The 18030-nt window shown below is 36.1% G+C and overlaps 1 protein-coding gene across 1 annotated transcript in view; it reads left to right on the plus strand.

Annotated features, from left to right (window-relative positions):
• Positions 1-18030, plus strand: part of UNC13C (unc-13 homolog C) — a gene marked incomplete at its 3' end in the record, with an annotated part of 599652 nt that overhangs the window by 316167 nt on the left and 265455 nt on the right. The window contains exons 14-16 of the mRNA XM_081228462.1: positions 1888-2044; positions 11112-11180; positions 12843-12932. Of these exons, the coding sequence (XP_081084588.1) occupies positions 1888-2044; positions 11112-11180; positions 12843-12932 (316 nt within the window). The remainder of the gene's footprint in view (positions 1-1887; positions 2045-11111; positions 11181-12842; positions 12933-18030) is intronic.

Here is an 18030-nt window from a genome sequence, read left to right on the forward strand (position 1 = left end):
GGCTGAATCAAGTCAAAGTATAAAATAGACAAAGCTTTGTTGTTGATATCCCCGGTCTTCCCATATGGCACTCATTTTTCCCTAAGATGCCTTATAATTGCATCATCTTCAAAATAAAACTTTCTATTTCACTTATCAAATTCACACCGTGAACGCCTTAAGCAGAATATTCATATGTTCCTCCATTGTTCTACTTAAAGTACCTGCTAAGCTGTTGCTACTGCTCTTACCGGACAACAAAAATCACAGGATGGGAGCTGCAAGCAGTAAAGACTAAGTAACACACCTGCATTAGGAGAATACTAATTCTGGTTTAAAAGCAAGAACAAAATTATTCATTCTCGTGACCTCCAGAATCTCTTTAAATAGATAATGCATGCTGAGGAAAATAAACTTCTGGTCTTCGAGTTCCTCACCAGTTTATTTTGACAGTTGGTGATTGTCTATCTCTTGTTCCCACCTAGGTATGTATATTTCCCTTTTGCCATCTCCTACATTATCCCATTTAGGCATTGCATATTCCATATCTCTTGACCTCTGACTTGGGTCTAACAAATCTAATTATTTGACAGTTTTGAAAAAAGAAAGACATGTGATACCATATGTTAGTTTTTATTTAATTTCTATTTTTAATATATTTATATCACTTGTGATATTCTTAATAGATATAAATTATAAGTAGTGTATAATAAAGTCAAAATATGCATCATTTACCTAAAAGAAGAAAGCAGTGATCATCTAATTCCAGGGTTACATTACACAGATCATGTAACTCTCACGGCATACTTTGCTGTTCACGATCCTCAAAGATCCATGTTTAAAAATGTAGCCTACGTTTATTAGCTTATCGAAGTTAGATGAGTGGCCTGGCTAAGGTCTAAGAAATGCAACATTTCCAGGACCTCCATCCATTTCTTTTGAGCTGCCACTTGGAGCATTTATTTATGTGGGTACATTCTGTGTTTGTGTTCAATAATACAAAATTCAGAGATGCCTTGGTGTTGGATAAATTACTGAGATATGAGAGCAAAATAGGATCAGATTAGGTAATGAAAATTTCTTTCTTCCAAAAGAAGAAAGAAAGAATTTCTTTCTTCTTTCTTCACTTTTATCACAAGTTGTGCTTTCAATTTTTAAGTCTTTTGTTAGAGTTCAAATGAAACAAATTTTCCTGAGAGAAGTAATGGAATTGAACACTTGATGCTTCTGATGTCTGTAAATGATACTGTTATTCAAGGTTTAAAAGAAATCGTCTTTAAGCATAAAGCTGGCATAATTCAGTTTGTCTTCACTGTTCATTTGTTAGCTTAATTAAACTCTGGCTTTAGCAAAACCTCAATAAACAAAACTGCTTGTAGAAGATACTCCTTAATAACAAAAGCTCACAAACTGGACTCAGGTCAGATGTTAAGTTGACTTGTTCAGTCAGCGTGCAATGAAAGGAGGGCCTCTTGTTTACCTTATCAGTGTGAGAGGAATACAAGTGTGAAAGAACATTCTGGTTGCAATTCAACATTTCAGGAACTGAAGTAATTGGGGACAGAGTTGCCAGAGAAAGGGAGACTCCTGGATTATTGCTTTTCAACAGTGTTAGATTCCACTGGAAATTGCACTTTTTGTGTGTACACACAACACTCTCCCAGTTGAAAGAAATTATGCACATATCCTTGTGGCAAATCACATTCTAATTAAGCCACTTCACATTTGTGAATGAGAAGTTTTTAAAAGGCTGAAATTGCTTTCTCTTTCAATTAGTAATTTTAAGAGTTTTCTCTCCTTTTCATAGATAGAGTAGAGGAATTACTTAATTGCTGATATTAGAGGATACGCTGCTATGTGAATTAATTAGATTCTGTTTTTAAAGCACTTAATGTTTTTGTCTTACAGGCACTTTTCATGTCTGTCTTCTAAATACATGTGCCCCGGTGTCCCTGCTGTAATGAGCACCTTGCTGGCAAATATAAATGCTTTCTATGCTCACACAACTGTTTCAACAAATGTACAGGTTTCTGCCTCAGATCGATTTGCCGCTACCAACTTTGGTGTAAGTGTTAATTTTTGAACTTGAAAACTCCTCATAACTTATGGGACTTAGATTTTCAAGGAGCTTTGGATTCCAGATATTCTTAGAATCTTACTGCAGAATGTACATCTTAAGGAATATCTCTTAGTGTAATAGACTAAAGCTTAAAGTTTATTTGGAACATGTTCAGTGAAATACCTTTATTTGACTGTCAGTAGGTATCTTCATTAGATTAAATCTTCATATCTAGAATGGCTTTTCCAATGGAGGAAAACATACATTTTGTGATAGAGTACTAGGACTTATAGAAAATCCTCCATGTAAGCAAATTTGGGATTAACCATGGCAGATATCGTTCCCTCGTAAATGTGAGCTCAGTTGGAGGTTCCATTTGGGTTCCATTTGCACTTCCTATTGGTTTCTACTGGTACTGATGGATAAAGGCATATCATCTAAGTAAAAAAAAAGTGTTAGGTGTATAAAGAAGCCAAGAAAACTCTCTGTATCTAATTAAAACTGTCCACCTGACAATCAAATGCATCAAGAACACACTGAAAAGTAAAAATGCAGGATCCTAAGGAGTCTCAAGTATTTATCTGTTGTACCTGGTGCTGGAACCCATTCTCCATAAGCATAATTAAATTGAAATTGACAAGACTAGAAATAGGATATAAATAAACAGTAATTCCAGTAAAGTGGTGAAGATCTAAACTGAGAATTAGTGGAGATGGGGTAGGAAGGACAAATTCCAGAGCTTTTCAGGGCATAGAATCAACAGCACTTGCTGTCTTTAGGTGTGTGAAGAGTGAGAGAAAGGGAAAGATGCCTGGAAAGATTCCCAAGGTTTTCACCAGGGCAGTTGGTAGGTGGTAGCTCTGTTCAGTAACCCTGTGAGACAGGTAGTTCTGTACTCATTTGTTTGTGGAGGAAACTAAGATCCATTGTAGGAAGGTGATTTCCATGACACCATCGTTACTCTTTTCACTGCACTTCCAAATCAGTTCACTGAATAGATTTGTGTTATTGATCATGTTGTTAGAAATCAAATTTTGAGGTGTGTGTTATAAAGTAGAGACAAATGAGACCCAGCTAATAAAAGGGTGTAAAGCCAATAGGGAAAAAAATGTGCTGCTATGTTTACTCTTTTCTTGTCCTTTTCATTTAAAAGAAAACACATGTGAAGTATGTGAGATGAGTTGGAATGAATTAAAAGAAAAAGTAATTGTTATTTAACGACAATCAAAATAAATACTGGTAGAAGAGAACACTATTTGGGTTAAGAGTCATGGGGTTTGAGTTTGTATTCAAATTTAACAAGTCAGTTCAGTCATTCAAGCCTCAATATCTCAATATGTTCATTGAGGGTAGAAATTATTGCTCTGACATGTTTCTCAAATTTAAGATGAAAATCAAATGAAGTAAAAGATAAGCTAGTTTGTAATAGTTGAAAGTGCTCTATAAATATAAGGTATGAGGATTTCATCTCTCCTGCCTGTCCTCTACTTTTGTTAGATAGATTGGCTCTTGTAAGAGCTGGGACCAAAGAAAATTCCCTAGTCAGCTCAACAAGATACTATTATGACCATCACCAGATCATAGAACAGTTTTTGTTATGAAAACCTCATAAAATTGTTTTGCTTTTAATATTCTGCCTGGGTATACTGTAGAGAATAAGCCAACCTTGTGGAACACTGAGCCTTTCTACCTCTGAGAAAGAAGATGTGTTTATACGACTAATTTCCATAAAAGCTACCTGGAGGAAAATGAGATAGCATGCTCCTTTACTTCATGCTGACCCAAAGAAGAGAAGCCAGATTGATTTAACTACTTTGCAGTGTTTCAGTAGCAACATAGTTATAACAAAGTTCACTTTGTAAATCAAATAACTTATTGTAGGACAGGGTCAAAAAAGAAATCTTCCTTCAAACTACATCTTGATAACTTAGTGATTTGATGTGTAAATTTGACTAAATTTTTCTCTACCTATTGAAAATAATGTTATTTGCTCAGTCAAATATAATAAGTATAAAGCTTCCCACCTTCACTTGGCCTGAAGTTCTTATTTACCTGACTTCTGAAGTTGATACTGTCACTTGTGAATCAGGCAGGAGCACTATTATATAGGCCCCTTTTTATCTTTCCCAAAGGTGTAATCCAGACATTTTTGAATCTCAAAAAATAAACCAGTGGAAGAGCTTTCTTACCTATGTGGACTGTAAAACAAACAAATATTTAAGAAAAGGAAATCATTACTCTTTCCAATCCAAACTTTTTGTGTGCAAGTGTTATTTAAAGTCATGCTTTGTATGAAAAATGTTCAAGAATAAAGTGAAAAGAACAGAACCATTGAGTATGGAGATGAGAGAGAAGCAAGGTCGGCTGAGGAAAATGATTAGAGAAATTGGGTGAAAATGATGATAAAAATCTGACGTTATTAAAGATAAGGTAAAAATATTTTAAGAAAAGAGGAGTATATTGCATTGTCAACTGTTGCAAAAAGTTCAAGTAAGATGGCGAAAGGAATGAGCCTGTTGGCTTTGGCAATTAGGAGGTCATTGCTAAGTGAAGCAGTTGAGGTTAAAGCCTAATTTCATAGAGATCTTCAGTGAATGGCATGATTGAATAGCTGTGTCAATTAGGGTTCACTTATTCCCTAAAATATAATGCAGCCATTAAAAAATCAAGCTTTTAAAGAAAAGTGTATATAATTGAGCAATGCCCATTAAAAAATGACAAATGAAAATATATACGTACAAAAATCTATATATAATCTAATTCCAACATTGAACACACACACACACATATATATACATATATATATATATATATATATATATATATATGTGTGTGTGTGTGTGTGTATATATATGTATATATACGGGTTTAGAAACAAGCCTGAAAGAAAATGTGCCAAAATGCCAATAGTCTAGCCACTTGGTGGGATTACAGCTAATATTTTCTTGTTTTTGTTTTGTATTCATCTTTATACTAAAGTTGTACATTTTTCTATATTGTATTTGTATTTTATATTAATGAATAAAAGAGGGAAAGTGGGTGATGAAATAGAGACTAACCTGTTAAGCAACTTGAATGAGAAGGTAAGAGAGAGATTGGTCAAGAGTGAGAAGGTTTTACCATGAAAAAAGAGATGTTACTTTTACTGTGTGGTTGGGTAGGAGTTTTTATTATTTAATAAGATAAATTTTAACATATGTAATAGATTGTTAGGACAGGAACTAGCTGCAAGAATGAAGTTGCAGATTTATCAGATGGAGAATAAGTGATATAATAACATCCCAGAGGAGAAAGAAGTAAATGTAGTCAAGAGGATGGAAGGAGGGACATTCTTTGGAATAAGAAAGGACAAGTTCCTATTCTGAAATTTGAGGAAATAGTGTGTGAGTCCTTGCAGAGAATGCTAATCTTCTGATAAAGGAGTGAAAAGTTGATGGAATCATACTATATTTCCCTAATCTTCTCTATGGTTGTCTACAGGACAAGAAATTCTTATATATAAGACAAGGGCTATGATAAAGATGCACAAGCTAGAGGAGGCTGGAAAAAGGGAAGGGACTAGAAAGACAAATGCTTCAGGATCACATAAGAGGAATTCCTAGCATAAATCTGTTGTTACAACAATTCATGTGGCTGTGAGTTTTTCTCAGAATTTCTCAGCATTCAGATTCTGATGTAGTAACATATAGCAGAAGGTTGAAATTTCCCACACACACAAAAAATAGAGATGATAGAAGGGTTAGGGAATTAGCATATAGGTGACACTATCAAAAGAAAGTTGAAGTGATTCACCATGGGATCTAGGTTTAATAAGTGGAACCATGATAGAGACAGAGATAAAGGATTTGGGTAGGAACATCATCCATGTAGTTAAGATTTCAAAGGGGGATGCCTCAGGTCCAAGATGTATCTCTAGGAGTAGGTTGTTGAAAACTGAGTGTAAAAACAGTGGTGTACTGGAGCTAGTTTGTACCTGCTAACAGGCAGTGATTGCTGATTTTTTAGGAATATTGCAGGCTGGTTGTTGAGTACAGCCATCTTGAAACTGGAAATACTGAGAGTATTTTTTATCATGAAAACTGGCAAATGCTAAAAAATCAAGGCTTTTTTCTTTTGGAGAGATGGTTTTGTTGCACACCCTTGAATGCAAAGATTTCTGGGAGTCAAGATTATCAAAGAACTTGATTGGATAAAACATCTCCATGTGTGTTGAAAACACCGTGGGTAGAGCAAGAGTTGGAAAGGAAGAAAACTCCATGAGGTGGGGGTCAGTTTTTCAACTTTGAAGAAAAGTTTTTAGGAAACTTATTTAGTTAGTTATCTTAAGACACAAATAGCAAATTATTAGTAAAATTGATGTTTATCTAGCTCAATTTTTTCTTGAGCATAGATACCCTCTGACATAGCCAGTGCCCTGCAAAAACAAATATGCTAATAAATATTTCCTTTTCATTACAGGTATTCTTTTATTTGGTTGCTTGTTCATTCAAGACATATTTATGTGATACCTCCTTTAAGGCACTATAGCAGGTAGTAGAGGGACTGAAAGATAAATGTTTACCTCTGTTCTCTGGGTCTTACACTCTAATGGGATAGTCACCTAACCATGTGTAACAGTAACCATAAATCACTCCCCAAATGGGATAAGTGTCAAAGGAGTTCATACTTGTAAATTTGCTTTGAGATTGAGGAGGAGAAAATGATGGATACTCTTCAGAGGCTCATGAAAGCTGGCCAAAAGGAACAGTGCTTTTAGGAATGAGTAGTATTTTTCAAAGTCCAAGAAGTAGAAGGAAAACTACCTTAGGTCTTCGAAGTAAAGACAAGGAGAAGATACAAAACTAAGTTCAAAGTGTGTGTAAGGTAGGCTGCCTAGTGTATAGGGCAGATAGAATAAAAGATGGAAATATAAGAGAACATTGTGTTACTGAATTGATATTAGATTGCTGAGGCCCTTTAATGCCCACTCAGATGTTTGGACTTCATTCTTGAGGCATCGTGTAGAATCTGATAGAATTTCTGATTTAGAAAGGTCACTCTGTAGAGGAAATGTTGCAGAGGGGAGAGATAGAATGTATATCAGACAGTGATTCAACTATACGGTGATGGATGGGAACTAGATTTGTGGTGGTGATCGCTTTCTAGTGTATACAGATGTCAAATTATAATACTGTTTGCCTGAAACTTATATAATAATTTTAAAAAATCAGCACTTCCCCCTGATCACACAGCCATGCCCCAACATATGTGTTCCTTTTCCAAATCCCTGGGAAACCCGAACTTTCTGATAAAGCGACAGGAAATGCTTACAATCATAGAAAATGCAAAAAAAAATAAAAACAAAAACATGATGTCTAAAACAATTTGCAAAAAAAAAAAAGAAAAGAAAATGCTCTAAAAATAAAAAAGGGAGGTTAGGACCTAGTGTCAAGAAGAAGCCTGTCTAAAGTTTAGTCAGACTGAGAGAAACGTTAGACTTTCATGCTCAGTGAACAATAATATCTCAGTGCTTTTCAAGTTTGCCTATTAAGTGACTTCTTATATACTCTTTGAATTTATGCCATTTATTAATTAGTGTGTCACTGATAGCATTGTTTCAGTGGCATTTTATAATTTTATGGTATCTCTATTGGTATCAATATTAATCTCAAATCAACAAGAAATGCAAATGTATTTCCAGTATGTTCATATGATTAGCATTAATTAAATTATCAAAAACTTATCTAAATAGCTTACACATTAATTCTACTTGAAATGTTTCTGTTCTGCTTAAAGAATAACTGCTTTCAATATGATCTGGAAAAAACTTTATAATTTGCTGGTCCAGGTCAGAATAATTTTATCCTATTGTAAATTTATGAAAACCTAAGAGCAGGTTGCACATGCAGCTAGGGCTCCTCCCAGTGAAGCTGAATCAAACAAGGACCCCGAGAGCTTAAGCATCATTAGCTTCAGGTTAAATCTACTGCAGCTGTTGGAGTGAGATACTGAGAAGCAAAGGAATGGGAGAGAGAAGCTGCAGATGATGCAGAGGTTTTTACACACCTTCTTTATAAGAGCTTTTCCTTCCACAATTTCCAGTGTCCTAGGGAAACTTGCTAAGAGTGTCCTTGTGGGGTAGTAACTGCCTCCCCCTACTCAAAATCTCCCCTCTTCTCATGGGTCAAAACTGGCCCACCAACTGGTTTTGTACAGCTCATGAGCTAAGAATGGCTTTTACATTTTTAAATGGTTTTTAAAAATCAAAAGATTGTCATTGGTGATACATGAAAATTATATGAAATTCATGCTTCAGTGTCCGTAAGCAAAATTTTATTGGAAAACAACCATGCTCGTTTGTTTACATATTGGTTATAGAAGCTCTTGTGCTACAATGACAGAGTTTAATAGTTGTGACAGAGACCACAGAACTGAAAATATTTACGATCTGGCTCTTTACAGACAGTTTGCTGACCCCTGGTCTAGAGTTATTCTTGTCAACTAATTAAACCTAAATACTTGATAACAGATAATGCTTAATGTTAATATTATAGATTTAGCCCCTAATAGCAGACATATGTAGTCCTTACCAAATGCAAAGAACTGAATAACTTGACAGTTTCAGATATTGTGGCATGCCCCTCGAGAAACATTTTTTAATCGCAGTCTTTTCTTATTCCTCAAATCACACCATGTAGGTGATAGGCCTCCTCTGCTCTCACAAAGGCAATCTCACTCAAGTTAAATAGAAATATGGTAAATGAAATAAAATTTCAGGCTGTCCTTCTGTTTAAAAAATGTCTGTGAAAATTCTATCAGGAGCACACTTTTAATTTCACGTCATCTGATATTGTTTGGGATTTAGCGACAACATGCCTGGCAGTTTTCTCCACAGTTTTCTATTTTTCTGGAATGCAAATTTTCCAGCTGGGCACTGAAGATCTAGGTTGGAAGACTAAATGTGTGATCTGTATCAGTCAGAATTCTGTTCAGCTGCATGAAATAAATTCAACAAACCTAACTCAATATTCTTTCCCATGTAACCTAAGTCCAAAGGTAATAAGGAATTCAGGGCTAGTACAGCTGCTCAGGATTGTAATTTTTTGAAAGGGTGGGCAAACAGAGTTAGGATGAGGTGTGGAGGCTCCTAGCTTCCTGCCTCATCATTCTTACCATTTGTTTAGCTTTTCATCTTATAGCCCCGGGATGACTATTTGACCTTCTAGTATCTCATCTGAGTTTAAGGTGAGAAAAAGGAGAGAGACACAAAGGGCAAATGGAATAAAAGGCCTAACAAAGAATTATATAGCAAATACTAATACAACAACTCTGCAGAGCATTCTTTTAGAATCTTTCTAAATAATAATTCATCGGTAGTATGCTGGCTGGTTCCATCCCCTTTAATAAACTGTATACATCTCATTGGCCAAAATCATGCTACATGGCCATTGCTAGAGTAAAAGAGGCCTGGGAGGGTAGGTTTTTCATAAAGGACATATTTGACTCTTGAGGTTCTATTAGGAAGAGAAGAAGGGATATTGGGCAGACAACCAGAACAGTTGGTCCCAGTATACACAACAGGGCCAGTGATTTGGGTCATAGCGTGGTTGACTAGGGTCATGTCAGCTGTCTTAATGATTCATACCAATCACAGATGTCATATAAAGCATCCAGAGACTGACACAAACACATTGATTTTTACAGTCGTTGAATGATTAACTACTATGGCCTAAATCGATGATTGTAGCAACTCTCTTATTTTTCTATTTTGATTGAGATCCACTGACCCACATTGATGGAGGATGGGGGTTAATAAAGGGCAACATAGGCCACCTCCTCCCCTAGGAAGGTATGATAGAGAATAAGAAAGAAAACTCTAAGACATTCATTGTATTTTCCGGCAGCTTTACTGGAGAGTCTTATTTGCCTAACAAGATAGCAAGCTTCTGGAAGGCAAGGGTCATTTCTTAGGCTCTTTCATTGCCTCCACAAGGGTTATTAACACAGAGGCAATACTCAAACTTTGTTCACTGATATATAAACCTGATAAAAGGCAGTTTATTCAGAAAATTGAAGTTTCAACTTAGGAACAATTTATCAACTCCTGTTAATATTCAACTCACTTCATCAAGATCAGTGACTTAAAGGGATAAGAGTTATATACCCCATAAATCCAACTTGTATGTGAAACTTCTAGGAAAAATTTCTACTTTTACTAATATATTCCAAAGTGTAATTTGGTGTTTACAGAATATTTGTCTAGGGAGGAACCTTTACTGTCATTTACTACCATCCCCCTATTTTTTTTTTTCATTTTTATTTAGGAATCAGAGACTCAGAATGGTGCTTTGTCTATTGTAAAGTTTTCATGTGCGACTTTGATGGTTTTTTACCTTATCTAATTAACTTATTTAATCCACACAACTATATTCTTTTGCTTATTAGCAAAACGTTTTAATTCTTGTCCGTTATCATCTTCAAATCCTTCTATGAAGAAGTCAGTCCAACCCAGATACAGCATCAGAGGGAGGCATCGGTAATTTTTATTGACCTGATATTTTATAATTTTTTAGCCCTAAATCATAGACATACTTTAAAGGCAGTCAATCCTTTCAAATTATGAAGTCTGTTACCAAAAGGAAAATACATTTGAAATTGTTTTTGACACAAAGAGCAGCTAGTCCCCCTTCCATAGGTGGGAGAAGTTTAAAATAACTGTAGTTTAATTTTGGGGAGGTGGTGTGGTGTGTGGAGGTGGGAAGAGGGGTGGGTTATATTCTCTTGTTGACTCATACTACTGTGAAGGAGTACAGTGGCAATTCAGTTGTCTGGACTCTTTCTTCATGACTCAGCTCTTTGGATACTGTCTCATTCATCACAGAGAGGCAGTGTGACTTACAGGAAAGAGTGTGGATTTGGTGTCAGAGACCTGAGTTTAAATCACTGCTATGTCACATACCAGCTCTATGATCTTGGAGAAATCACTGACATCTTTGAACCTTCCTTTCTATCAAATGGGGACATTAACTCAGACAGATTTTGTTGTGAATTATCATTGATTTCCATTCTCCTATTTTGTGTTTGCTTTGCACAGAGGGAAAAATTCATAAAACTACTGGACCAGTTGCATAACTCTTTAAGGATTGACCTGTCAAAGTATAGGGTATGTACAAAATTATTTGCCTAAAGGTAAAATATGGTGTTTGGCTCGGATGATTTCTTGTCATATTGTAAAAAAAAGTTATCCACTATGTAATGGAAAAGTAAAGATAATGATCTTGGAATCTTGGGTCCTGTCACACTAGACGGGTCCCCTAAGTAATCAAGTAGACATCCCTTGTTTAGGTACCTTGCTCCACATCAACCTGCAGTACACACACAGTACTGTGTGTGTGTGTGTGTGCACGCACATGCACACATGTACAGCTTTAATTTTATGTCTTTTAATAACCATCAGATTGAGTGGCCCTCAGCTAATTCATGAAGTAGACATGTGGCCCAATCCTCATCTTTAAAAGCTCACCCCTTCTTACTAAGATATCCAGCTGATATTTCCTCAGCTTTTGATATTCCTTCTGGGATTCACTGCTTAATTCACTCCTAGATCAATACAGTGTGCGTTTTTTGAAGCTGTACAGAGTTCATTGTCAACAATTCTATACTTCACCTGCAGGTGAAACACACACAAACTCACACATACACAAATATATTCATGTGTGTGTCTGTGTTTGTAAACACACAGATATAATTTTATTTAGAAAATACAGTTACCAAAAAATTTAGTTACAAATTTTATTTACCAAAAAATCTATAGTAATAATTATTGCATTATTTAACAATTTATTCTATAATAAATATCTTTCCATATCTGTACATATGTATCTTTCTTACATTCAATTTTTAGTCTCTTATTGATGGATCGCTTAACTGCACATTTCCGGAAATTATAATACCAAATTTTGTCAAACTTACCTTTCATGTCAGAAGTGGGGCCAACACTATGAGAAGGGAACTGCTGTGACAGGCAATGAAAATGATATTTGGGGGCAAGAAGGACCTTGAGGCCACCTCATTCACCATCACTTTGACTCTCCAACTCTGCTTGAGTTCATGAATACCTAAAAGTTACCTGTGGTTTTCCTAATGGCTCTTTAAAAAGCCTATCTGAAAGCACGTTAATATGAGAAATTTCTCAATGCTGAAATTGTTTCCTTAATATTTTCATAATTCCTTTCCTTTCCTTTCCTTCAAAATTCTGAACATCTGCATTTTTATCTCACATTTCTCACCAAACTTCACTAACAAAAACTTTTTGTTTAAATCTGCAGTACTTCAGGGAGAGACTATACAGTGCAGTCTTCTTTTCTTTTTTTTTACTTTTACCTTCTTTGTGACTAAAAGTAAATATAGGACATGTAAAATTTCCCAAAAGGATTTTGGAAAAAATAACCCATCTTGAGAAAATTATAAAAAATATTTTCGAATATATGCTCACCCTCCCTCTTTCAGCATGAAACCTATTTTGTGAAACAAGGATGAATAACCTCATAACATTGCATTAATGATATTATTTTGTACATTTTTGTTACATTGTGGGAATAAATAGAAGAATATGGCTTTCCAAGACTAAGACAAGAATACTACCAACTTGTTTATTTTCTGTGATATTTTACAGTAAAAATATTGTGAGAATACTGTGGTGATACTTTTTAAATTTTACACAGTTTACTTACCATTTTCTTTCACAGAAAGTTAGTTGTAGTTTATTTGCCACTGGAGGCTTAATGCTGATAATTTACCCATTTTCTGTTTCCTAATTAACCAGGAAAACTTTCCCGCCAGCAATGCTGAAAGATTGCAAGACCTGAAATCAACTGTTGACCTGCTAACAAGTATCACCTTTTTTAGGATGAAGGTACATCTTTTATTTTTGTCACTGTCTTCGTGTGACATACATTTACTCCCTGGTAGAGTCTGGTTTTACCCTTCTCTTGGTCAGTACTGTTCATCCCCATTGATTAAGATGTGGTGCCTTTGCCTGAGCTAAATGAATCTTCCAACATAATGTGTGTTGAAAAAGATTATCCTAGACACTTAAGATATTCTGATACATTTGGCTCAAATTTAGTTTTAAGTTAAATTCATCTTAAACAAAGCTCTCTAGTGAGTGGATGTGACACTTACCGGAAAAAAAAAAAAAAACCCTAAGAACATTAAATGGAAATGGAGTTCACTTTGCATTTCAATTTTAACTGAGATGTCTTGCTGACTTTTTCATTGCAAGAGAGTAGCCTCTTCTAAGTTTACCCTAATTGTAGCAACTTCCATTTCCTGCCCTGGGAATGTCTATATAGGAATATGTGTGATTGTTTAATCCATTGGTATAATTAATTGCTATCTACCAACCTACACAAATATTTCTTTTTAGGTATATCTTCTCTGCTTTAATAGCAAGTTGTCTGCAATTATAATTTGGCTAGCCGGACAATTCATGTAAAGCCTTTCCTAAAACTACTTGTCAGGCTATGGGCTAAACAATTCTGCACTTTGAAAGAGAGTTTATGATTTTTTATTCAGGAAATTCCTGTACAGAAAAAATTAGAAATAATTATTTTTCTTCTTTTCAGTTGCCCATGATTATCTTCACTGAAACAGTAAAATTGGTGTTTTATAAGAGAGAAAGAAAACAAAACCATACTGTATAAACCACCCATCCTTTAAAGTTCAATTAAAATTCATTTGCTTTGAAGTCATGGTAGAATTAGGTGACTGGCATAAATAGAATTTACATCAATTCTGATCTGCTGGCAGTAGCTGCTGGAACAGTGCATAGAGGGTGATAGAACTGATCCAGGCTCTCATTGACAAGTGATGCCTGCCATTGACATTGAGGGGGGTAGGAAAATGGGAGTGAGGGAGGGGAGTGCCACCACAGTGCTCAATACCTGCCTTTCCTCAATCACCAGCCTTGCAGTGTATAGGAAACAAAATCATTTCAAACTTGCAAGTCCTCCCCCACCCTCACTACCAGCTGATGACCTTGCTTCTGATTTCACTGGAAAAACAGGAGCAACTACTGGAGAGCTTACTCAAGGTCTGACCACATGCTCCCGCCACCCACCCATATACTTACTTACCTGCATCTGTGTCCATATTCTGTTCCTTCTTTTTTTTTTTTATTATGATTGCTTAGCTGTTTGTTCTCAAAAAAAAAAAAAAAAAAGCTGTATCTTCCACTGATGTAATTAATTTCTTCCCCTCCTGAGTTACTAAAACAGTGGTCCATCAATCTTCCTCACTCACCTGAATTATCAGTCTTCAGCACTCTACTGGATATTCCCCATCACCAAACATGCTATTATTTCCAGTCTTAAAAATACTGCTTGACTCCATTTTCTTCTACAGCTACTACCCTTATCCTTCTTTTCCTTTAATACCAAAAGCCTTCAAAATAGTCCTTTTTACTTTTTCTTTCCAATTTATTTTCTTGAATTGTCTTCTGAACAAGTTTTCTCCTTCTATTGTCTTTTTCTCCTCATTATAGACAGTAAAATTCACTCTTTTTGTCATAGAGATCTATTAGTTTTGACATGTGTGGTTGTATTAACCACCGCTACAATAAAGATATAGAACAGTCCCATTAGCCTCCAGTATTCCCTTGTGCTAGTCCTTTATAGTCAACCTCTCCTACCTCCTGAACTGTTATTGTCCCCCTATGGTTTTACCTTTTCCAGAACATCGTGTAAATGAAATAATAATCTATGTAGTGTAACATATTGGCTATTCAGCCTTCTTCCTGAGTGTATCTACAGTTCATTCCTTTTTATTGCTGAGTAGTAATTCTTTGTTATATATGATCTGCAGGCATTTGGGTTATTTCCAGTTTGGGGTCATATCAAATAAAACTGTTAAAAATATTGATATATATATATATAGTTTTGTGTAAACATAAATTTTCACTTTCATTGGATAAATAACAAGGAGGGAGATTCCTTGGTCATTTGGTAAATGTATGTAAAACTTTACAAGAAATGCCAATTGCAGTTGTTCTACATCTTCTGGTAAAACTCTTGGCATTTTCCATGATTTTATTTTATTTTATTAGTCATTCTAATGATGCCAAAAACTCAGCCGGCCTCTGTGCACCAGTGTCAAATCAAATCTCAGAGACAGAGTTTTGGGTGAAGTAGAAAAGCATAGCTTTATTGCTTTTCCAGACAAAGGGGGGACACAGTGGGATCCTGCCCTCGAAAACTATGTGTCCCTACCTGGAGGGATTCGGTAAGGAGTTTTATAGCAACAGCTCAAGGGTGAGGTTGCGGGTAAGATTAGGGTGTGTGCAGGGCCTGCACTCCTTTAATCGGGCCTCAAGTAATCTGATGAGTTTCTGTGGTTCCTTTAATCTGGTGGCCTTCTTGAAGAGCTTCTCTGGTTCCTTTAATCTGGAATGAAGAATGCTGGCATCTTCCATTTGTTGGGGGTTTTAGTTCTATAAAGAACTTAAAGATATTGTTATGTGTATCCCTGAGGCAGAACCATGACCTGGCCCCAAGGCTGCACTATTGTTTCTTGACTGCTCCTCCCTTGTCTTGGCATCCCCTCCCTTCCCTGATTAGCAACTGTTCTAATCTGCCCTTTGGAACTCAGGGAGGGTCATGGAGGCTGGAGTCTATTCCCTACAAACAAGAAATGGGGGCAAGAAAGACTTCCGTGACCAGGAGCCCCACAGGATCCTGCTCAGTTTCACTAATAGGAATGAAGTTATATCTTATTATGGTCTTAATTTTATTTCTATATTAATTAACAATGTTGATCATGCTTTCTTGAGCTGATTTGCCATCTGAGTTTCTTTTGTGAACAGTCTGTTGAAATATTTTGCCCACTCTTCATTCTTATTGTTGAGTATTGAGTTCTTTATTTACTCTGGATACAAGTCTTTTGTCAGGTACTTTATTTGCTGATGTTTTCTCGCTGTCTGAATTTTGTCTTTTCATTCTCTAAAATTATCTTTTGCCTAGCAAAAGTTTTTAATTTTGATAAAGTCTACTTTATCAGTCTTTCTATTTACAGGTAGTGCTACTGACAAAACTAGGGTCACAAAGATTTTTCTCTGTTTCTTCTAAAAGTTTTATTTTACCTTTTATGTTTAATCCTGGGTTCCATTTTGAGAGGTTTTTTTTTTTTTAATAAGTTGTGAGGTATGGGTCAGGATCTTTTTTTTGTATATAGATGTTCAGTAGTTTTCACACCATTTATTGAAGCGATCATCCCTTATTCATTGAATTTCATTCGCATCATTATAAAAAATCAATTGATCATATTTGTTTGGGTCTATTTCTGGACACTCTATGCTGTCCAAATGTCTATACTTTTACCATTACTATGCTGTCTTGATTACTGAAGCCTTATAGCAAATCTTAAAATTAGATAGTTTTAGTCCTCCACCTTTTTTGTTACTTTTCAGAATTGTTTAATAGATTATATTAGTTCTTATTGGGATTTTGTTTGGGATTGCATTAAATCTATAGATCAATCTGCAGAGAACTAAAAATTTAAAAATATTAAATCTTTAAATCCACCCTTATTTTTGGAACCTACTCCAATTAGACTTTTAGCCCATCACTTCACCAAAAATGATCTTGTCAAAATCACCAGTGACCATCACTGCTAAATCTAGTGGTCAGTCATCAGTCTTCATCCTACAGTGTTCAGTATCACTTAATATATTTTATCAATCCCTCCTCCAGGAAAGCCTTTCTTCCCTAGATTCCAGGACACCCCTCTTGCTTCTTTTTTCTCCTGTCTCATTGGCTGCCTTTTTTCTCTTCTCCATTGCTTTGTTCTTTCTCATTTGTCTAATGTCATAGGGCTAGAATTACCCAGGACTTATTTTTTTGGACCCCTTATCTTCTCTGTCCATACTCATCTAGTCTCATTTCTTTAAATTCTTCTCTAAGCTAATAATTCTCAAATTTATATCACTAGCTCAGGCATCTCTACTACTCCAGACTAGTTACCCAAATGTCTGTTTGAAATCTACTTGTATGCATAACAGGCTTCTCAATCTTAACCTGTCATAAACTGAGCTCCTGATCTTCCAAGCATAGTCTTGCTCATCTAGGTTGAGACCACTTCCAGTGTACCAGTTATTTAGGGCTAAAACCTTGGTGTTAGGCCACCCCCCATAGGCCTACAAGGCCTGTACTTGCCCATCTTCAAGACCAAAGGAAGAATCCGGAATCAGCAACAGAGACATCAATGGTTTAATGGATGGGGGCTCTTATGTGTCTGAAGCAAGGTCCTGGAGTGAGACCTCACTGTGTGCCCCAGGCTCTTGGCCGGCCATGAAGGCAATCTTCACTCCTGGGAGGAAGGGGAGGTTACCAGTTATAGGGGAATTGATGTCAGGTTGGTCCCTCAGTTACCAGGGAAACCAGCAGAGGGGCATGTCCCTCACCACCCCTTTGATAGGTTATCATCGTGGCTAAAGTTAGACCAATCATTAGCTGGGGCCTGGGGCAAGTATGTAGGAAGGTCAGTCAGGTAGTAGAGTGTGGCTGAAGTAGGCACTTGTGGAGCAGGAGATGTACAGAGAGCAAGAGGACAGCCATCTTGGGTGACCTGATCATATACTTGGGGTGTCTTTCTCTCACACTGGTCACCCAATCTGTCAGCAAATCCTGTTACCCGTTCCTTCCAAAATTAACCAGAATAGAATTTCTTCTAACAACTCCTTGCTCTACCATAGTTCAAGCACTGTCTTCTCATGACTGAATTATTGAACTATTCTCATCACTGGTCTTTCTGCTTTGTCCATAGCTGGCCTTAAGGCAGCATAAGGGAGCCTTTTAAAAAACTAGGGCACTTTCCTCTTCTGCTCAAATAGTCTACTTTCTTCCCACCTTGCTCAAAGCTAAGGTTCTTGGAGTAGTCTATTTGCAATTTTTCCACTGGTCCCATCCTGTTACTTCTCTGAATTGATCTACTATTGAAGTCCTTTGTATTAAATTCTA

The sequence above is a fragment of the Mesoplodon bidens genome (assembly GCF_964165515.1).
Source record: "Mesoplodon bidens genome assembly, chromosome: 3".
Taxonomy (NCBI): Eukaryota; Metazoa; Chordata; class Mammalia; order Artiodactyla; family Ziphiidae; genus Mesoplodon; species Mesoplodon bidens.